The sequence below is a fragment of the Acinonyx jubatus genome, chromosome A2 (assembly GCF_027475565.1).
Source record: "Acinonyx jubatus isolate Ajub_Pintada_27869175 chromosome A2, VMU_Ajub_asm_v1.0, whole genome shotgun sequence".
NCBI lineage: Eukaryota > Metazoa > Chordata > Mammalia > Carnivora > Felidae > Acinonyx > Acinonyx jubatus.
Window position 1 is genome coordinate 2,797,958 of NC_069383.1, and position 22,158 is coordinate 2,820,115.

Below are 22,158 nucleotides of genomic sequence, written 5' to 3' on the forward strand. Positions count from 1 at the left end.
GGAAAGATCCTCTAAGTGAGAAGTTAAAATATTAATCCCGATTTCGAACTGCACGACGAGCGAGGCTGGTACCTGAAGGGAGAGAATGTACTCCTGACGTTTTAGGTTAAGGGTTCGCCTCAAAGCCGCTTTCCGAACAAGTGGGACTTTCTCTACAGCGTATTCTCTGATACCGGCCGAGGAAGGGCGATGACAATCCTTGAAGTGACACCACTGTCAACAGAGGGAGAGAAGATTTCAATCAGGTGGTTTTCATTGTCTGATAGAAACGATCTTTATGGCTTTGTTGTTCTTCATCAAAGCGCACTGATTAAGCACCTTCATGCCCTGTGGTTTGTAGAAGAAAGCACAGAACCAAAAAATAGACTATTCGGTCCCCATTAAAAATGGACCCTATTTAAAGCAACACGGTATTAAAAGAGAGTGAGGTCTAATACAAATGCAGGTTCAATAAGTGTTATTAAATTATTAGACCTTAAGGTGAAAATATACCCTTGAACTGCCCTTATATGCAATCAGAGCTGTGATTAAATATTAATGCCCTAAGATTAAAGGGTCACTTGAGTGGATTTTTTTTTTTTTTTTTTTAGCAATACCCCCAAATGGTGGGAATTAGCTACATTTTGCATACTTTGTGGACACTGAAACCTGGACAACTTCCAGACTGCAAAGCGCCAGGCTGGGGGCTCTGCTCTGGCCTGGCTGAGCCCCCGCCCTGCGCGGTCTACAGTCGTGCTGAGATTCTTTCTCACGGCGCTGCAGGGAGCTCCGTGGCCCTGTGTCCGTGGACCAGGGCTGTCGCGGGTGCCTTCTGCAGAAAGATGGAGTCCGTTTGGAGCAGCGCTGGTCAGGGCTGACTGTCCACCTGTTGGGTGTGGTGCTTTGAATACCACAGAAGGAAAGGAATACGTTCATACATACATATATATATATATTAAATGCTTTTCCTTCCCCTCGATGACTGAGTGTCTAAGCCTAGCAAAGCCTTTGTTCTTCTAGTTCGTACGGCCCATCCCCAAAGAGGGAAGTGTTCTCTCACGCACGGACCCAGGGTTAAGTAACCACACGGTGACCCGATGACTCAGGGCCAGAGCCCCCCCCCACCCCAGCCCCTGGGGGTGCAGCTGGGTGACCCACACCTGCGGCTCACACCTCCCACCCCGGGCCGAGCCCCTCGGGGCAGGTGAGGGACGCCGGCCCAGGTGGGGAGCCCTTTGTCCAGGTCCGTCCTGCGGCCTTGCTCTGACAGCCAGTGCCCTTGAGCCCGGCCGCCCTCGTCCTGGATCCCAGAGGCCCAAACACCACGGTCAGCCCGTCAGGCTCAGACAAAGCACTGGCTGCCTCCCGTTTGTGGTCTCGCTGAGGGGAACCCGGGCAGCACCGGCCCAGCGCACAGCTCCTCCCTCAGGGGGCCCCTGAGTCCGGCCGCGTGTCATAGCTCAGAGCCAGCCGTGGGCCCAAACCGGAGAAACTTCTCAGCCAGAGCCCCTTCCTGGCAGGCCCCCCGGGAAAGCGCTGAACGACGTCACGCAGCTTCGGCACTGCCCGCGTGGGGCCGAGGGTGCCCCCGAAAGCCCGCACCCCCACAGTAACTGTCCCCCCTTGACGACTACTCTTGCTGGCCCACGTTTCAGCAGACGCCTGTGCGTTGTAAGGCCCCATGGTGAGAGGCGGAGGGGCGGTGGCCGGGGCCCCCTCTACATTCAATTTGGGACTTTTCCGCGGGAAGGGGGCCATGGGGAGACCTTGCCGGAGGCCTCGACGTGAATGCTGGTGCCCTCTGCGTGCTGGACAGGGACCGGGGTCCTCGTCTTCGTCTCAAAAGGGCCACCTCCTCCGGGGGCCACCACTGCTTTCCAGGTCAGTGGTGGGACAAGCAGACCCAGAAAAGACCCCCGCAGGGGCAGGTGGTGGGAAGAAACACTAACGTGGACGCTATGGAGGAGAGGACAGGGACGGGGGGATGTGTTCCCTGCTGGGGGGAGGAAGGAGTCAGCGGGGAGAGGAGTTCAGAGGCTCCCAGGGTCTTCTGTGCTGAAAGGGGAGAGGCACAGAGACCGTGGGGGTCAGAGCGGCTGGGTGGTCCCTCTGCGCCCCTAGAGGGCACCTCGGTGGGGTAGGGGGGTGTCTCCCAGGTCGCTGTGATCCCAGCCAAGACAGAGGATGACCGCCCTGGGTCAGCTCGCGGTTCTGCAGGCTCACTGGCAAGAACGGTGGGCCATGTGTGCCCCCCCCACCCCGCCTCCACCGTGCCCGGCCGGCCGCACCCGGAGCCCCCCTCCTGCAGGACCTGTGTCACTGGGTCACCTGCCAGGGCCGGCTCGGAGCGTGGACGTTACCTGAACTTCAAGCTAAACACAAACTTGTGTTGTAAACGTAGTTCATCTACTTTTGCTCATTTTCAGTAGAGTGGAAAGCATTTAATTTTTATTGGCTCTCACAGTAAGGGGAGCGGGCGGTCAGGGCGGTGGAGAGCAGAAGGAATCCCTTGGATCTCTCTATAGAGTTTTCATTTATTTAAGTGCCTGTGATCGGTTTGCCTCCTGGTCACCTTCCCTCTGAAAGCCTGGCGCAGGGCGTCTCCAAAGCGAGGTAGGAACTGAGGGACCCTGCTCGGCTGGGGTCCGTTTGTCGAGGTGACCGTGCGACTTCTGTGGGTTTATCCGCCGGCCGCCCCGCTCAGGCTCCAGTCCACTGAGTGGCCCTCACTGGTCTTTCTCCCCCACTGTCCTCCGAAGACCCCGTTCCAGGTCGCCAAGTGCCCGGGCCCTGTTCCTCCGGGAGGCAAGTCGGGGGCTCAGGCGCAACACTGGGGGATCCCTTGGTCCTCCAAACACTCGGCAGGTGCCGCTCAGGGCAGAGCAAGCTGGGCCCTGGACGGGCGGGTGGCCAGGGTCCCTTCAGTCTGCAGGACCGCACACGAGGCACCCCAGTCTCTGCAGCTTGGATTCCCTTCTTTAACACCAGACAAAGCAAAATGAAAAACACACACGCAAAAACCCTACATGTTTTTCCTTATGGGTAAGAAGAAATACATGTACTTCTTCAAAAAGAAGAATATGACAATGTTCTCGGGGCACCTGGGTGGCTCAGGTAGTTGTGCGTCTGACTCTTGATTTTGGTTAAAGTCACAATCCCAGAGTTATGGGATCGAGCCCCAGGCTCTGCACTGACTGTGGAGCCTACTTGAGATGAGATTCTCTCTCTCTCTCTCTCTCTCTCTCTCTCTCTCTCTCTCTCCCCCTCCCTACCTCTCCCTCTCCCCCTCCCCCTCCTCCAAAAATTAATTAGGGGCGCCTGGGTGGCTCAGTCGGTTAAGCGTCCGACTGGCTCCGGTCATGATCTCGGGGTCTGTGAGTTCCAGCCCCGCGTCGGGCTCTGTGCGGACAGCTCAGAGCCTGGAGCCTGCTTCCGATTCTGTGTCTCCCTCCCTCCCTGCCCCACCCCTGCCTGTGCTCTCTCTCTCAAAAACAAACATTAAAAAAAAAAAATCAGTTTTTAAAAGTCCTCAAGTCCCATCACCAAGATAACTGTTTGCATCAAATATGTGTGTGCACACACGTGTGTGGGGGAGTGGGGGGGAGTTGAGTGTGTAACCTGTGTTCTCTGACCCGGCCTTTCCCCTCAAAGCGCTAGGAGTTTCTTCTGCTGCTGTTCAATGTCCTCTGCCACATAAGTTGTCGCGGCTGCAGAATGTCTACTTGTATTTAACGGGCCTCCTATGTTAGGACCATTTAGACCATTTTCAGTGTTTGACTACTGGGAACGAGGCGGAGGTGAATCTCGGTAGCCGGATCTTCGGCGGATTTTCCCTGGCTGCCGCCGGCCTCGGCTGGGTTTCTCGCTGCCGCAGGGAGGTCTCGGTGGCCCGTGGCCCCACGTCCCCAGCGGTGCCATCAGAGCCGAGAACAGCGCCTGCCCTCCCGACTGGGCACCCCCCCTGGGTGAGGAGTCCAAACGGTCCTCTCCTGTTTGGGAAACTCCCCGTCTTCGGTGCAAGGACAGGAGACCCTGGAGCAGCGCGGAGCCCGCCCGGCAGACGTCCCTGGCGTGGTGCCCAAGCCACAGGGTGAGCCGCCCGGTCGTCGGGGCCCTCGGGAGCCCTCCACGGCTCCAGTAACAGCTGTGCCGGCGACGCACGTGAGCGTGCCTTTAGTCCCTTCCACGGGTACCGTTTCACATCACCCTCCCACCGCCGCGTGTGGAAATACAATCTCGTCTCCACCGTGCAGATGAGGAAGCCGGGGTCTGGAGAAACACGGGTGACCGGGTTCAAAGTCCCCGGTGTCCCGACTGCAGCACCGGCCCGCCTCCGGCGGGGGGCCCCCCTCCGACACGGTGAAGGAGGCCCCCGAGATGGACTGGTTGGACAGGAGAGTCCCCGCGGTCCCGCGGGTGCTGACGTGAGAGCATGACGGCGGGAGGACGGGGCTTCTGGGCTCGGTGCCTCGAGGGCCCCCAGAAGCCCTGTGCACGGAGCATCGGGACGGAAATTTGCTGCACGGGGAACAGGGCCCCAGCGTCAGCCCAGCTGCTGCTCGGACGCGCGCTTGTCCACGGTGACATCTCCCCTGGAGATCGGGACGGGGAAATATGTGTCCAGGAGGGGCAGAGCACGTGGCCCCAACATGCGGGGCTGAGCTCGGGGCCGGGGGCGCTGACATCCACTTGCGGGGTCACGGAGGCCAGGCTCGGCCAGGTGGTGTGGCCCCAAAACCATCCTGAGGGACTGTCTGCCCTGAATACTAATAATTGAGGTGATGCCCCAAGGTCAGCCTCCTCTCCTCGGAGCTACTTCATTGATTGTTCCCCATGGTAATGACACTGTTCTGCTGGCCCTTTGGTAAACGTTCGTTTCGCCTCAACGTCTCTCTAAAGCAGGGCTTCCTAACCTCTTTGCATGGCATGGAGCTTTCGGGCAGCCTTGGGAAGCCTTTGGCAACGCCCTTCTTAGACGGATACGTATGTGTGTGTGTGTGTGTGTGTATAGATAGATCCATGCACAAAATAAAATGTGCAAGGTGACAAGAAACACAATTGGATTAAAATACTTACAAAATATATTTTAACTGTGATGTGTTTCTGTACTAACGTGTTAGATAAGACGACGTAGTCACAGGTTGAATCAATGATTTTAGAATAGTGATGGGCGAGGGCGCGCGGGTGGCTCCGTCAGCTAAGTGTCTGTCTCTCAAGGGCACCTGGGTGGCTCAGTGGGTTAGGCCTCCAACTCTTGATTTTGGCTCGGGCCATGGGCTCATGGTTTGTGGGTTTGAGCCCCACATCGCGCTCTGTGCTGATGGCGCGGAGCCTGCTTGGGATTCTGTCTCTCTCTCTCTCTCTTTCTCTGCCCCTCCCTCGCTCATGCTCTCTCTTTCTCTCAAAATAAATACATAAACATTTAAAACATTTTTTTCAAGTCCAACTCTTGATTTTGGCTGAGGGCACGATCTCAGTTTGTGGATTTGAGCCTCGAGTTGCACTCTGAGCTGACAGGGAAGAAGCCTGCTTAGGATTCTCACTCTTCCCCTCTCTTTCTGTCCCTCCGTTGCTCATGCTCTCTCTCTCTCTCTCTCAAAATAAATAAGCAAACGTTAAAAAAAAAATTAAGTAGCGACGGGCCGAAATGACGATCTGCCATATCTGCGATGACTATAGCAGATATGAAAATATCTGTGGTTTCGGTTGGCAAAAAGGCAGCTAGAGAGGATAAGGCTGAGCGAAAAGAGTCAGAGAAGGACCAATGCCACAGCATTTCCCTTATATTTGGAATTGGAGGAACAAAGCAAATGAGCAGGGAGACAAAAGAGAGGCAGACAAACCAGGACACAGACTCTTCACTACAGAGCACACACTGACGGTCACCGGAGGGGAGGTGGGCGGGGGGGAGGGGGAGGCAGGCGACGGGGACTAAGGATGCGCTGGCCAGGAGCGCTGGGTGGACACCGAGTGCTGGGTCACTACGTCGCACACCTGAGACGAATATAACACCGTGGCCGCTGACGGGAACGAAAGTGAAACCTTTAAAAAGTTGCCAACAGGGGCTGGGGCAGGGTTGACTCCTGCCGCGACATCATGTCTGTCTCGTAAGGAAAAGAACGGGGAGGGGGCTGGTAGGCACCAATTCGCGACAACAACGAGCATGCATGTTCCCGGCCCAAGTTCACGGAATCCAGAGTAAGAGCTCCTGCCTTAAAGTAAACAGGAATGGGTCAACCTGTTCAGAGAAGAGACCGAGGCACAGAGAGGCTCGCTGTTTGGTCCAAGGCAACACAGCAGGTCAGAGCCCCACACGGGACCTTCTGCTGAAGGCACTGACCTTCAGTGCTGGCTCAGATGTCCTCCTCAGGAGCGTTCTAGAGATTTCATCCTGATGAGCTTCCACGAAGATCACTTGACCACATTTGCTATTCACTGAAGACGGCTATGGACAGAATTTTAAGACGCTGAAAAGAGTCTCTCAGGAAAGAGTTACTGATCATCTAAAACCCACACCTGAACCACACACACAGACTTGCTCGGTTCGAGGGGGAATGAGAAGATTCATTTCGCTAGAGAAAAATCTCAAACTTCCAGTTCGTGGCCCTCGTTCTGGGGAGCGCTATAAAATTAGTAATAAGACTGCTTGAAGAAATCCTTCAGACCAAGTTCGGATTTAAAAGAAATAAATACCTATATATATAAGTTAACCGTAAGCTTCACTTACTACGTTGTGGTTGCAATGGAGGACATGGCCAATGGGTCTTGAGGTCCCGTGTTGCCGAAATTCTGCACAAAATGAAGCGCTCTGGAGGCAAGAAGCCCCCGAAAGTACAGACCAATGTCAGACGTTTCCAGAAATATATGGAAAATAACACCCCAAAGAATGGAATAGTACGTGGTTATTTATTGATTGAGCAAATAGTCTGAATGAAATAGTCACTTGGGACCCTTGCACCATTTCCATAAACCAAAGGTCTGACTCTTCCTAAATCCCTCCCTTCCTCGCGTTTGTTTGTACATCCTGTGGCGGTCAGGATCACCGCGCCACAGGCACAGGGTCGCCGTCCTCTCCCAAAGACGCTCTCAGGCAGCCGTGGGGAGACTTCACCCGGGGCAGCGAGCCCACACTCCCTCTGTGTGGTCCTCATGTTTCCCTGGGGACGGCATCTCTGCTGTACTGCTTCCCACCTTACGGCCCCCACCCCAAATCAGCCTCCCGTCACGTCAGCTCCCGCCCTGGGCTCACCCGGGTGCCGTGGGCCAAGATGCTCCTCCGGCAACTCCCCACCCTCCAGCTGCTCCCCTTCCTCCTCCAGCTCCTCCAGCTGCTCCCCCTCCTCCAGCTGCCCCCCCTCCTCCAGCTGCTCCTCCTCCTCCAGCTGCTTCCCCCCTCCTCCAGCTGCTCCTCCTCCTCCAGCTGCTCCCCCTCCTCCTCCAGCTGCTCCTCCTCTTCCAGCTGCTCCTCCTCCTCCTCCAGCTGCTCCCCCTCCTCCTCCAGCTGCTCCTCCTCTTCCAGCTGCTCCCCCTCCTCCAGCTGCTCCCCCTCCTCCAGCTGCTCCTCCTCCTCCAGCTGCTTCCCCCCTCCTCCAGCTGCTCCTCCTCCTCTAGCTGCTCCTCCCCCTCCTCTAACTGCTCCTCCTCCTCCAGCTGCTCCCCCTCCTCCTCCAGCTGCTCCTCCTCCTCCTCCAGCTGCTCCCCCTCCTCCTCCAGCTGCTCCTCCTCTTCCAGCTGCTCCCCCTCCTCCAGCTGCTCCCCCTCCTCCAGCTGCTCCTCTTCCTCCTCCAGCTGCTCCCCTTCCTCCAGCTGCTCCCCCTCCTCCAGCTGCTCCTCCTCCTCCAGCTGCTCCCCCTCCTCCTCCAGCTGCTCCTCCTCTTCCAGCTGCTCCTCCGCCTCCTCCAGCTGCCCTCCCCAGGTGCCCCCACCCCGTGCCTCCTTGTGCTGCTCCGCTCAGTCCTCACAGCCTGAGATCTGCCCTTCCCGCTTCCCGTCTGTTTGCTTCTTCCCGCCCTCGCAACACTGTTCTCGCTCCTTCCAGGCCTCTGCGTCCAGAGCTCAAGTGTGACGGAACGTTTAAGCAGCAGGCTGAGTATGTCCCGAAAGCATCACCACAACAAGTGTAGTTACCGGCTGCGTGTGTGTGGTGAGAACTCGTGAGATTCGCTCTCTTAGCAACAGTCCAAACTCGGAATGCGGCGCTGCTAACCGCCGTCACCCTGTCGCACACGAGACCTACAGGTACGGAGTCATCGCGCCGTAGCACCTCAATAAGAGGAACGAGAGAGACTGGGGGGGGGGGAGGGTTGTAAACAAACAAGGAAAAGCAGGCTGCGTGGCGCCAGGGAAAGAGCTTGCACCGGAGTGCCCCCTCCCGGACCCCGTGGTGTGACCTTGGGCCACCCCTCACCCTTGGCTTCCAGCTTCTGTCGTCCCTGGGAAGAAAGGGGCTCCGCTGGGCGGCCGCCAAGCCCCTCCGGCCCCTCCCGGATTGTGCGGCTCCTCAGTGACACACCATAGCGACACAGAGCGCCCCACACCTACTCTGCCGTGGCCTTCGGGTCGACTTCCTCAACTGGCCCCTGCACGTGCCCCAGCGCGGCTTCCGCCCCCCGCCCCTTCCGGTGGGTGCACCTGCGCCCGCCCCGCCCCCTCCCGCCCCTCCCCCCATCAGCCTCATCTTGCGGCCCAGCCGGCTTTGCTGCGGCCTTTGTCGCTTTGTCTTCCCTCCTTTTCCTTTTGTGTCTGTGGGGCTCACTCAACTGTTTGCACACTTTTAGAAAAATTTCCGTCTTCCCCGTGAGCCCATTCTCTCCGCACCGAGGCCCGGCTGGCGTTTCCCGGAGGCCCCCCGGATGCCTGGAGCCACCATGGCAACCGCCGGCCTGCGCCCGGCCTCACCTTCCCCGGGCGGAAAGCGCCAGAAGGGGCGGCCCGGGCCTCGCAGGGGATAAAGGGAGAAGGTTCTGGACCCCGAGCCCGGAGTCCAGGTGTCTAGGCCGCTCGGGCCTAGGACGTTTGGAGGCTGAGCGGCCCGGCGGGGAAACAGCGCCCTGCTCACGGGTGGCACGCGTTGCTAGCAACTACCAGGGAATTCTGAGTGTGTAAAAATCGCACATTAACGCCCCGATGGAGAAGAACGCCATCCTGCAGCCGTCCTGGCCCTGACGACGAATTTGCACCTGGCCGAGGGGCCCCAGAGCCGCTGCCCGCCGAGACCTTCTCTCTCTGACCTTTTCCCTCCCTGGAAAGCCAGCGCCCCGAAGTCAAGCCCTTCCCTGCCTGTCTGCCCGCGGCCCGGGCCAGTGCCTCCTGGCCTCATTGTCCCCGCCAAGTCCTGCCCGGCCCAGGCCTGGCTCCTGATTAGAAATTTAAAAGAGTCTCTCTGGTGAGAGCAGATACCCCATCACTTCCCGGGATGTTCCTCCTTTTCTCTTCGGGCCTCAGCTCTTCCCACTTTTAAAGACGCGCAGCACACAGAAAGCGCAGCCAAGCGTGCAGCCCGGAACGGCCCCTTCCGGGGCCCTCGCAGAGTCTGGGAACCGCCACCATTCACCCTTTGCCTTCTGGTGGCTTCTGAACCATGACGTCCTGGGCAGTGGCGCTCAGGACAATCCCCGGGAGCAGGGGGCAGGCCGGGGGGCCGGGGCCCTGGGAGGAGCTCCCCAGGAGGGCGTTTCCTGATCCAAGGATCCCTCGTTCTCGGCCGACCCCAGGTTGGGACAGGAGGCACCTGATGAGAACGCCCGACGACACTTAGTGGCAAAGAGTCGCCCTTCGCTCCTGGCGGGTTGCCACGCGCCTCGGTCACCCCAGCCGGCACTGTGTGGAGGGATGGGGTGCCCGGATGGGGCCTCGCTCGCCCTGGACCAGGGAGAAGGTGGTCTGGGCCCAGCGGGGACCCTTAGCGGGAGCAAGCCTGCCCTGCCAGCCCCACGCACCACTTTGCCCGCCTGCCTCTGCCCCCCCCCCCCACCAGCCTGCGCTTCTTGGGGTTCATCCGCCATTGCCTTCCTGTCCCATGCGGGCCCTCAGCCCTTCTCTCCTGGCCTCCCTCCAGCCACCCTTCAGGGGCCACCGGATAAGCCTCTGGTGGTTGGGCCCGGCCACACTGCCCTGCACGGCCTTCCATCATCCGCAGAGGCCGGGCTCCCTCACTGGCTCTCAGCCTTCTTTTTCCTCCACATCCTTTCTGTGCCCAGGCCTGCAGCCGGGGAATGATCCCGTCGTCCCTCGGGCGTGCCTTCCCCCGTCCCAAGCCTCGCTTGGCATTTGTGCCATTTGGTTCTGGGACCCAATGGCCGCCAAGACCCTTCCCTGCTGTTGCACACTGGCTCAGGGGCAGGACGGGACGCAGCTCAAGGGAAGCATCGACCGGCCCCCGCCCGGGGCTCAGATCCAGGCGTCCCACCCAGGTTCGCCTGCGCATGCAATCCGGTTGCCTGACCGCCGGACGGGTCTGTCCACCCCTCGGTGCTCGGCGCATCGGGGAGGAAATTGTTCAGCCTGAAATCTAAGCTCTGCCCTCTGAGCCTCAGTTTGCCCGCCTGTAAAATGGGCGGGGAACCGTATCCACCACACAGCCCTGTTGTGAGGAGTCGAGGAGAGGACTTTCAAGCGCGTGTGTAAACAGTCACACTACTTATAAGGCAACCGCAGAGTCTGTCCTCTGACCTGAGACCCCGGAGCAGGGAGGGCTCGGAGCGGCTGACTGGGGCCGGGGCGTGAGCAGAGCACACGGGGGTGTGGGCCTCCAGCTCCCACTATTACAGACAGTTAGTAAATACCTATGGGCTGGTCAAGTTTTAAGTGATCAGATTTCCCATTAGACAAAGTGGGAGAGAAAGGGGGATGGTCTGATAGACCCAGCATCGCTCTGGGGACACGAGGGATGGACGTGGGGCTGTGTCGGAGGGAAGGGGGCTTAGGGGAGGGCGCCGGGCTGAGCTGGCTCATCAGGGAGTGGGGATTCCCCCCCCCCTTCCCTCTGAGGGTTGCTGGGGAGACGGAATGAGCCAGGAGCCATCCAGGTCCTCTGACAATGAAATGGGAGGCTCTCAGGCGGCCCTGAGTCCGGGGCTGGGGCGAGGTGTCTCAAGGGCCCCCCCCACCGCAGCCGGGCCCCAAGAGGCAGGGAGCCCTGTCCAAGGGGATCAGAGAAAGATCGGTGTCCGGAAGGCAGGGCACCCGGCTTGCGAGGGGTTCCAGCGTCAGACGAGGAAGGGCTGAGTGGGAGCTGAGCGAGGGGGGCGGCCCACGGGGGGCCCACCCCTGGTCACAGACCCCTGAGTGTGCAGTGACTGCCAGGGGCCCCTAGGCTCACCGGTGAGTTCTACGGACAGAAGAAACAGCGTGTGTCGGGTTGAGGTGGCCTGGCTCAGACTGACAGCTGTCCTCCATGCCCCTTTCACGGTAACTCGGGGCGCCCAGATGCTGCTGCCCTCGGCCAGTCCCTTCCCCGGCCCCTTGCCGGGAGGAGTGGCCCTGGACTGATTCTCTCGAGCGTGAGTCGACATAGTCCTCCTGCTGGGACTGCCTCCTCCAAGCAGGTCTCCCAGTGGGGACCGGGCCAGGCTGGGGGAGCTACGCTGTCCATCACAGTGGCCGCCAGCCCCCTCGGCAGCTTTTTTTTTTTTTTTTTTGGCTTAATCAAACAATTTTAATCAAGTTAATAGCAAACAGTAAAAGTGCAGTTACCTGAAGAGCCCCGTACTTTACATGCTTAAATTATTTTCCACTGTCTTCGCTTGTGAGGCATTGCAGGTGGGACCCACCTTTGAATCTTCTAATGGCAGAATTGGAGGCACATATCGTCTGGAGCGCCACTCACACTGAACGCACGGTCTGTCCAGATGAGTTTGCGGTTTGGTGGTTGGGGCGCCATCGGTCACAGAGCACGGAGCCCCCGATGCCATCTGAGGGGGGGCACCACGTTTCCATCCACATCCCCAAATGTGCTCTCGGCGTTCCTCTCAGGGGCATCCATACCCATCGGTGACGGCCGGAAAGCTGCGTGTTGTCCTCGGAGTATTTGTTTCCGTGTTTGTCTCCCCACCCACGTACCAGCCCTCACACCGTGTGCCTTGCGACAACCCCACCTTGTCCCGCAGGCCCCGCCTCGCGGCTGCCGCGGCACCTCATCTAAGCGAGCCGAGATTCAGGGAAACTGCGTTCCACTTCCCAGCTGCACCGGCCGCGTCGCGAGAGCGCGACGGCCACGTGGGCTAGTGGCTGCCGTACTAGTGGGAAGGTGCACGAGCAGAACGTTTTCGCCACCGTGGAGAGTTCTGGAGGACGGCAGCCGGGAGGATCGTGGGTTTCCAGATGATCCCTTGGCACAGAGCCGCCCCACCGGCCGGGCCTGCTCACCGCAGAAGCGTACCAGTCGGAGAAACGTAAACTTCTGTCTTCTCAGCAGAATGCACTGTATTTGGGGCCTCTTTGTTACAGCAACCTACCTTTACGTGTATACTTGTGGGAGTATATGCTGATGTAAATATGGGTGGGTGTATATGCTTATGTAAATATGTGTGGGTGTATGTGTTTATGTAAATGTTTGTGGGTGTATCTGTTTATGAAAATATGCGTGGGTGTGTGTGTTTGTGTAAATATTTGTGGGTGTATATGTTTATGTAAATAGTTGTATGTGTATGCATTTGCATAAATATGTATTTGTGGGTGTTTCTGTGTTTATAAATACATACTTGGGGGTATGCATATTTACATAAAGATACATTTGCAGGTATCCGTATTTTTGAATGTGTGTATGTGTGTGTATACACACATACACATATACATAGATTATGCCTCAGACATGTGTGGGTGCTAATGTGACCGACAGATGCAAAGTTTTGGGGGTTTTGTATGTTTTCTCAGAAAGTGCTAAAGCCGTAATTGCCATCGGGTCATGGATCTCCAAGCCCATTTTTGATGTTTATTTATTTTTGACAGAGAGAGAGACAGAGACAGAGTGTGAGCAGGGAAGGGGCAGAGAGAGGGAGATACAGAATCCAAAGCAGGCTCCAGGCTCTGAGCTGTCAGCACAGAGCCCACTACGGGGCTCGAACTCACGAGCCGTGAGATCATGACCTGAGCCGAAGTCGGACGCTCAACCAAATGAGCCACCCAGGTGCCCCTCCAAGTCCATTTTTAGATGTTAAAAAGAAAGCCTTTACCTGAAAAGGTGGAGAGTCACTGCCACAGCCAGAAGACCAGCCTGGCCAGAGCAGAGGACCAGATGGACAGCTGCCCAGCCTGAGGTCTGCACGCTGCTGTGAGGACGTTGTGGGGGGCACAGGGGGCTTCGACCGCTGACCCTTGGTCGCAGGCGAGAGGTCCCGGACCGGGCTCTCAGCGTGGGTGACTCGAACAGGCAAGGCAAGCAGGAGTGTCCAGGCGTGTGACCTGGGGGTGGAGATGATCTTCTGACAGCCTAATGCGGGGAGCACCAGAGACAGGGAAACTGAGGCACAGATAGGCTGAGAGACTTTCTCATGCTCACACAGCTGGGCAGTGGTCAACTGGGGATCCAAGTGCAGAGTCCTGCTCCCGGCCACCCTGCTGTGCAGCTTCCCCAGAGGCAGCCAATGGAGGGAGAGTTTGGAGAGGCGACAGGACAGGACACCCTCGCCCCTCCCCTCCCTCGCCACCAGGAGGCCACCACCCCCCCTCCCCCCCCCCCCCCCGCCGCCCCTCTGGCTGTCTTGCTATCTTCCCACTGGCCCGTGTTGAGGCTGTCACATTACAAGCAACTGTGTGAATATGTCCCCTGGGAATTCATACGACAGCCAAGAAATTACTTTTGTACTGGTCACCCAACACTTTTTGCTGAATGATGACAAATTCTCCGTCCTCCCTGTGCCTCAGTGACAAGGACACGTCTGCTTGGCATGATGTCACATATGCATGCCTCCCCCTCCCGCGGCCCTGAGGTTAGCCTGTTTGGTCAGGGGACCTGGTGGGTGACCTGCAGTGCTGGAGGAACTCTCCCAGGAAGACCCCTCCTTGAGCCCCTGTTCACCTTTCCATCCAAGCTGACGTGTGGCCGAAGCAGACAGCGGCCTGGGACGCCCCCCACCGGCGGGAGGGGCCATGGTGGGAGAAGGAGCTGAAGAATGTGCTGTGGGCCAGTCGGCAGGGACAGTGTCAGACCCAGGATGGGAGAGGGGTCGGCGAGAAGCCTGGGTGTCCTGCTCACGTGGGCCAGCTGGCCACGGGGATGGTTAAGTTCTGGTGGCTTCCTAAAGCCAAGGAAGGCCCAGTCCGTCTCAGAGGATGAGGCCCTGACCAGATACATCTCACAGGTCAGCACGTTTTCACTCCATCTGTGCCCAAAGGCTGGCGTTGGGCAGGTAGCGACCTGGAGCCCAGGCGGTAAAGGGGCTTTTCTCTTCCTGGGACGAAAATGGGGCCTTAGGGACATGAATCCTTGGGTCACCGCTCAAGGAGGGGCGGGTGGCTGGACAAAAAGACAGCGGAGCCCCTGAAAGTCACCTCTTGTAGACGGTGCTGGGGCCTGGCCCTGGCCCTACGTGTGGGCTCGCCTTGGAGGAGGAGGGAAGGGACGGACCAGAGGGGAAAGGGTGACAGCGGAAGCCCCAGAGGAGTTATTTGGAGACTAACATGTCCCAAGTGGAGAATAACCAACAGGTCTCAGCCGAGGGTCAGGGCAGGGGCGCAGCGAGAACCAAGGGGTCTGGAAAGTGGCGGGACCCCGCCCCTGGGGCAGGTGCTGTGTCTCCCTGGGGCGGGGCGAGGCCCGTTTACAGAGCGAGAGGGGTGCGGAGGGAGGACGCCCACCTAACGTGGGACCCATCCAGCGCTACCCCCGCCTTCCTGCCTCCACCCCGACTGGGTCCCCCGCCCCGGGAAGTATTGGCTCCGCCCCCAGCTCTAGGAAGGGCCCTGATTGGGCGGGCCAGTCAGCACAGCACCTGCTCATTGGCTCAGGAAAATCACATGGCTCGGCGAGGCTCCAACAGAGACGCGTTTCCTGGGCCTCTCCGCCCTTCTCTCTCGGATGGGACGGCGGACCCGGGCTTAGTTTCCTTATGAACGTGCAGGAGGAAGGTCATGTCCCCCGTCTTTGCGGGAAGCCCACTTGTAGCCGTGCAGGGAGGAAGGCTTGGAATGAAGCTGACACCTTCCACGGTAAAGGGAAGGGCAAAGGAAACCAGCCCCGATGACTTTGACAAGCCTTGGTCAAGCCTTACCTGATGCCACCGTCCTGGGAACCGTGGGGCCTGTCTAAGCCGGGTTGAGTTGGCTTTTACTGTTCCTTGTGACTGAAAGCGTCTTAACTGACACAACTATTAATTCATTTTATGTTGAGCAATTCCGACAGGCTGGAGAAATGAAGTGTTTCCTGTTTATACAAGTGGATATCTGTAGATGCGGTTGTGATCGCCGCATTTAAAGGCATTACTTAATTCGTCATCGTGCCTTCCCATTGTTTAATTTCTCCGCGAGCGGATGGTACAGGACGGCAGCCGTCGTGCTGCGTCCTGCATGTTCTGGATGTTTAAAAAGGCCTCCTGCTGATGGGAATCAACCAGACCACTAGAGACAATTCAAATTTGGGCTGGAGGAAAAAACAGAACTCTCTCTACTTTTCAGGATCGTTTCCGCGTTTGATTTTGTCTGTCCTGCCCAAGGTTGGATGCCCTGTGGGCATAGCTGGGGGTGGGGCTGCCGATTCTCCTTCAGAGGTGGGTGTCCCCTTTCAGGCTGCCAGGCAGGGGCACCAGCCTGGCCAGCGATCACTCAGCCGTCCCGCCTCGGATGCCCGGGTCCCTGTTAGCAATCCCAACGTCCCAGCCCTGCTGGCTGAGGGTCATAGGTCCCCCCCAGAAACAAGGTGCTCCTGACACCCGGCTGACAGCGGGGATCTAACCTCAGGTGCTCTGAGCAGCCGCCCGATGAGTCCCCAAAAATCTAGTGTGGAAAGAGGTTCTGTTCTCCCGTTTACTATATCGTGGTTTGATTTCAGGTCCCCAAAGCAATAGCATATGGTCCCAAACCCAGCAACAGACAGAAACCGCTCCTCACATACACCTTACGCACCTGACATGCGGGTGTACACGCACACACGTAGACTTGTAGAGTACACGTGTGAACGCACATGCACACACGTGTGCGCACTCACAGGCACACGCACACGTGGGTATGCACAGGATCACACACACATGTACACGTGAGCACCCACGATGCACACACACACATAGGTACACACCGGATCACACACGCTTGCATGCGTGCACACCCACAATGCACACATGTGGGCACACACGGGATCACACGCACATGCGTGCACACCCACATGCGGGTACACACAGGCACACTCGTGCACATGCACACACAGCCTGCACACTCACACATGGGCACGCACGGACATCACACAGACATGCACACTCACCCACACGTAGGCACACCTGCCCCCCAGGTCAGCGTGCACCGATGGCTCTCAGGGAACATGAGCTTTCCCCGGGCACACGGCCAGTCCTCTCCTGCCCTGTGCTCACGGGAGGCCTAAGCCGCTGGGGAAACGGGCCCGGTCTGCCCTTCGCAGGGTCTGGGGCCCCCCTCACTCTACTCTGGGGACCCTCGGCTCACCTGGCTCCTTGAGTCGGGGTCTCTGCTCACCCCCCTCCACCGGCGGGCTGAGGCTGTCCTCCCTGGCCCGCCTGCCCGGCCCTCGGCTGGGGTCTGGCCCCCAAGACTCTACAGAGGCCCTCGGCCTTCTCACCCCGGCCCGCCCCCGCCGTGGCCCCTTCTGCATCGCACCCTTGCACAAGGGCTCTGCAGTTCAGTGGGTAGGAACGCTATCCCTTCGTGCCTGTTCTTGATTCGACCCGAAACCAGCCTCCGCGCGCCCGTTCCTGCGTGAACTGCGTCTGCTGAGCACGCCCGCACGCACACACCTCCCACCTCCCGACCCGACCTCGCACACTCGGGCAACAGCCTCTTTCGTGGCCCCCGTGGACCTCCACCCCCCGGGATGTGACCCAAAGGCCTGGGCCCCGTCTGCCTGCCCCTCCAGGAGGGAAGCTTCAGGCTGGCTTCCCGCGCTCAGGTCTGGGAGGGCGACCTCTGCCCCTGCACCCTCCCCGGCCCCTCCCACCCCTGAGATAGTCGGGGTGCCGGGGGCCCGTCCCCAGCGGCTGGCTCAGACACAGACCATGCTCTCCCCAGAGCCCACACGCACACCCTTCCGCCCCGAACAGGGTGTGAGGGACACAGCCAGAGGACAGGAGGAGACCGCCATGTGAACTGTCCCCTCAGATGGCCAGGTCCAGGCATGGCAGGAAGGAGGCCCCAGCGTCCCCAGCACTGTCTGCCATTTCCTGGGTCAGAGAGCAGCCTCCGGGTAGCCTCTCCAGTAGGACCAGAACTTCTCTAAACAAGGACAGAGTTCACGTCACAGTCGGGGCCTCCTACCTGCAGCGCCAGGCGGGTGGGTTCTCAGCATTCTGGTCCTTTCCCTCCGTCAGGAGGAGGCTCCTCCCCGGGGCGGGGCTTTGACCGCCAGAAGCCGCGAGATGAGCCCTGGAACCCTTCGCACCGAGCAGGAGAGTTGCCTTTATGACCCTGTAGGAGGCCCTGCTGTCCTTGGCACTGCCGGGCACCCCGTGCCTCTCCGAGAGGGAGGAGTCCGTGCACGGGCACATGAGGGTCCCCATGTCCCCGGCCCGGCTCTACCTGGGGGCCCCGCCTCTCGCCTCTGCCTCGGTGCCCCAGATCCCACCACCAGCCCTTCTCCCTGCGGTGAAGGCCGGGGGGCCCAGGAGCCCATGCTGGAGGGGAAAGGCCAGGTACAGCTTGGCGAGAGGGCCTGGTGCCCAGGAATCGGGAGGGAGGGGAGAGCAAGAGAGAGACAGGGGCATGGCTGGGAGGGCCTGCTGGCAGGACTACGCAGGCAGAGACGTGAGAGGGAGACGTATTCCCACCTCTCCGGTCTGGGCGTCCAAGAAACAGAGCAAACACAGAGATTCAGGATGGCCCTGTGTAGCCCAAAGTCCGCCTGTTCCGTCCTGGGGCGTCCCCACTATCAGCCCAGCCATCGTAGTGGCCAACGTACGACGCAATGCAAGTCACCTCCTCCGGGGACGCGGGTCTCGCTGAGCGAGGAGCAAGCACAGGGCCTGGTGCTTGCTGGACGCTCAGTCCAGACCTGCCTGTGAACCACCTGCCCCTTGAGAGCGCCTGGGGCCGCCCTGTCCGATGCCAGCCCGGGTCACACACGGGGCCTGTTTAAGTGGGATTGCACTGAAATGTGTTTAAAACCCTCAAAAACAAAACAAAAAACAAAAAAACCAGCCCCAAATTCTAGATGTGGGCAAAGAAGGCATTTGAAAGGATAGCCTGGGGGGCTCAGTCGGTGAAGCATCCGACTTCGGCTCAGGTCATGATCTCGCGGTCCGTGGGTTCGAGCCCCACGTCGGGCTCTGTGCAGACAGCTGAGACTGGGCCCGCTTCTGATTCTGTCTCCCTCTCTCTCTGCCCCTCCCCTGCTCACGTTCTCTCTCTCTCTCTCAAAAAGAAACATTAAAAAGAAAGAAAGAAAGAAAAAGAAAGAATAGTGTTAGTTCCCCACGTAGTGCGCGGACCACTGCTGGGCACTGCGGAGCCCCGGGCGGCTTGCAGGGTTGAGATCCCTTCCGCTCACGGGTCTATAGGACAACCCTTGTTGGGCTGAGCAGGAATGGGCCCTGGCCCCGTGCTTCAGGACGGGCGCAGGGGTGCATCTGGAGTCCGGGCTGCCCGCGGCCACGTCTCCTCACGGCCAATCAGCAGGGCACACAGGGAAGCCGAAGACGTCTGCAAACTCATTCCTGAGCAGAGTTGCACGTGGGAGGCGGTGGGGACAGCACTCCATGCAAGGAGCGGAGGCTGGGAGAGGGGAGTGGAGCCTCGCTGAACGAGATCCCCACGGTCAAGGTACCCGGCAGGGCTTTGGGTTGCTGTGGCTTTTGTTTCTGAGTTCTGTCTTGTCCACGCTGGGTGCTCACGTCTTGGTGACGTGTGGGTGGCCGCTCCTTGGGTAGCCCCAAACCTTTCTGGCGGGGCTGCTTCTGCGGTCTGTGTGCAAGTGTGAGAAAGCCTCTGCTCTGGGAGCCGCCGTGGACAGTCGAGCCCGAACCCCGGTGAGCGGGCAGCACGTTCAGGCAACCTAACGAGAAACAGGGGCGCCTGGGGGGCTCAGTCCGCCAAGCGTCTGACTCCTGGTTTCGGCTCAGGTCGTGCTCTCACGGTTGTGGGGTTGAGCCCCACATCGGGCTCTGTACCAGTGGCATGGATCCTGCTTGGGTCTCTCTCTCTCTCTCTCTCTCTTTCAAAATAAATTAACATTTAAAAAATTAAAAAATGCACCCCTCCCTCGAGGTGGATACAGCCCTGCGCCAGGACATGGGGCCTGGCAAACGGCTCAACCATCTCAGGGGGCTGCCCTTGCACAGTGAACAACCTGTTCGGCTGTGTGTGGCGGCCTGTCTGTGTACCACTTCTGTCTCTGGACTAGCAAATAACAGGAAACTCCAATGTAGGTCAGTGGATGCTCCCTGAAAAGCAAGAGAAGACAAACCCCTCACTGCATTCGCTGCTCGGTAGAGAACAAGCACTGTGTTTTGGGGTGAAGGGGTCATACAAGACAAACAACCAATTGCATATGGTTAAACACATGATTTTGGTTTTCTTAATGTTTATTTATTTTGAGAGAGAGAACATGAGCAGGGGAGAGAAAGAGAGAGAGGGAGAGAGAAAATCTCTTGTCAGCACAGAGCCCGATGCGGGGCTCGAACCCACAAACCTATGTGATCATGACCTGAGCTGAAATCAAGAGGCGGAGCTTGAACCAACTGAGCCACCCAGGCGCCCCGAACATGTGGTTTTAAAGGTAGGATTTTCTCCTATGAAGCTAGAGGAGATGAAAATGTAAATTTAGGGGCGCCTGGGTGGCTCACATGGTTAAGTGACCGACTTGGGCTCGGGTCATGATGTCGCGGTTCGTGGGTTCGAGCCCTGTGTCAGGCTCTGTGCTGACAGCTCAGAGCCTGGAGCCTGCTTCCGATTCTCTGTCTCCTTCTCTCTCTGCCCCTCCCCCGCTTGTGCTCTGTCTCTCAAAAATAAGTAAATGTAAACATAAAAAAAAGAAAGAACATGTACATTTATTTGAGTTAGGCGAGTGTCACCCAGAACCGTCATAAAAGAGGGCTGGGCGTAGGAATAATACTGACGACGTCAGTCTTGAATTTTCATCATCCCGAGGAGACCCCAGGAATAGTGCGACTATCAACATATCCCATCGTGTTGTATGGGGTCCTGGACGGCGGGAGGCCTGTGGTGCCGCTCGGCGGCTTTGAACACACCCCTTCACCCCGCTCCTTCCTTTCTCGGCAAATGTTCAGACGGGCCCTCTTCCCCTTTCATAAAGACGCAGTAAGTAGTTACAGCAACAGGGGCGTGCCCTTTCTCGTCCCAGGGACCCCCTGGGCCCCATGTGTGAGCCTCAGTCTGCCTCCTTGCTCTGGGTCTAGGCCCCTGGAGGTTGAAGTGAGAAAGGACGAGAGTGGGGGTGGAAGGGCCAGGGCAGGGGGACTGGCTCGCCTCCATCAGGACCGGCGGGCTTTGGAGTCACGTCGTGACGTACACGTCCAGGGTGAGCCAGCAGCTCTGTCCCACACGGCCATTTAGGGACCCAGGCGGACGCGGGCCTCACCGCGCCGTGACATCACGGTCTAACCTGGGTGCCCAGAGCCCTGAAGGCAGAACAGAAAGAATGTGGGGGGACCCAGGCCCGCTTTTAGTGGCCTCGTACCCAAGGGCCCAAGTGGGCCGCTTTGCCCCAAGATCATTGGTCAGTGCCAATCTGGTGTCCCCAGCCTACCTGCCGGGGAGGCTGGGGAGCACGCGGGTGCACGTGGAATGTTCGGGGAGCACCACGTGTCTGCCACAGTGGTGACATGCCCTTCCCGCCGCGGGCAATGGCAGGCCCTGAGCGGACGGAGGCCGGACGACCGGGACAGTACCTTCAACGTGCGTTTGCGGCTGGTGTGCCGCCAGGCCCCTGAGAAGGTGCGACAGCAGGTCTCCACCTGACGCTTGTCCCCAAGGGCTCCGACCGGACAACGGCCGCCCGTCCCTCCCTGCCTGAAATAGGATCTCCAACCACAGGCATCCGGTCGGGGGCCTTGCGCCCGGGCGCTCGGCCGTCTGCCATTCTGAGCATGCCAGCCCCACACTTCTCTGTCCGCTCTGCGGGAACGGGACTCGCATCACACAGGACGGGCAAACGAGGGTCTGGGGTTTGCTCTGGAGCACCCGGCAGGGCCCCCGGGAGGCCAGGCGGTGGCTGTGGCGGAGTCCTCGTCAGCCCCGGGCCCATACGTGCGGAAAGCCACCCAGAGACCACGGACTTGCCTGGATCTGCTGGAGTTCCCAGACGGGCCCGGCTGGTCCCGAAGCCCGGGTCCCTTCCACTTGTTGCTCACAGAGCCGGGGACCCTAGAGGACCGCTTGCGACTCACCTGAACCTGAAAAACCCAGAGGGCGGCACACAGGACTTTGTAGTTGGACTCTTAGGATGAAAAAATTGAAGGTAACCTTGGCAAAGAGGAGTGGGAAGCCTGAGTCGTAATCTCCTCCGCTGACGCCTCCTGAGAGCTGCCCGAGGTGCCAGGCTGGCGGTCGAAAGGCCTCCCGCCTGCCCTGCCGGTCACCACCACCCCCCAGCCAGCCCCTGCGATGGCTTCTGTCGCCCCCTCTCTCCCGGTTTCACACGAGGAAGTCAAGGCACGGAGGGCGAGGGGGAGCATCACCACGTAGCTGCCTTGTGCCCTGCATCTGGCCAAGCAGATGAAGGCCATTCTCATGATTGTGTCATGGGAGGGACAGTGTCTCACTGGGTCACACGGATGCGGGCTGGCCAGGCCCCAACCCAAGTCAGGGCTCGTGTCACCGGTGCCACAGACCAGCAGAGGAAGCCGGAGGGCTGCGTCACGCGGAGAACAAAAGCACGCTCACCCTCCGGGAGGGTCTCACCTCCGGGGTCCTCACTGCTAAGTGCTGGTAAGAGCAGGGTCCAGGGCGCAAGGCGTGATGTCACAAGAGTTTAGGACCATCTACGTCGAATGCCACGTCCTGGCTGTACCGGTTGCGTCCACGTCCGTGCACGAACCTGTGACTGTG

General features: G+C 59.0%; 1 protein-coding gene across 1 annotated transcript; it reads left to right on the forward strand.

The window, feature by feature from the left end:
• Window positions 1-1,076: 1,076 nt before the first annotated feature.
• LOC128314662 (basic proline-rich protein-like) lies at window positions 1,077-21,069 on the forward strand. The gene is made up of 9 exons (XM_053217779.1): window positions 1,077-1,183; window positions 1,500-1,588; window positions 1,796-1,860; window positions 2,739-2,844; window positions 4,001-4,140; window positions 4,300-4,403; window positions 16,544-16,787; window positions 17,569-17,739; window positions 20,821-21,069. The coding sequence occupies exons 1-9, from the start codon at window positions 1,077-1,079 to the stop codon at window positions 21,067-21,069; spliced, it is 1,275 nt and encodes a 424-aa protein (XP_053073754.1).
• The last annotated feature ends 1,089 nt before the right edge of the window (window positions 21,070-22,158 follow it).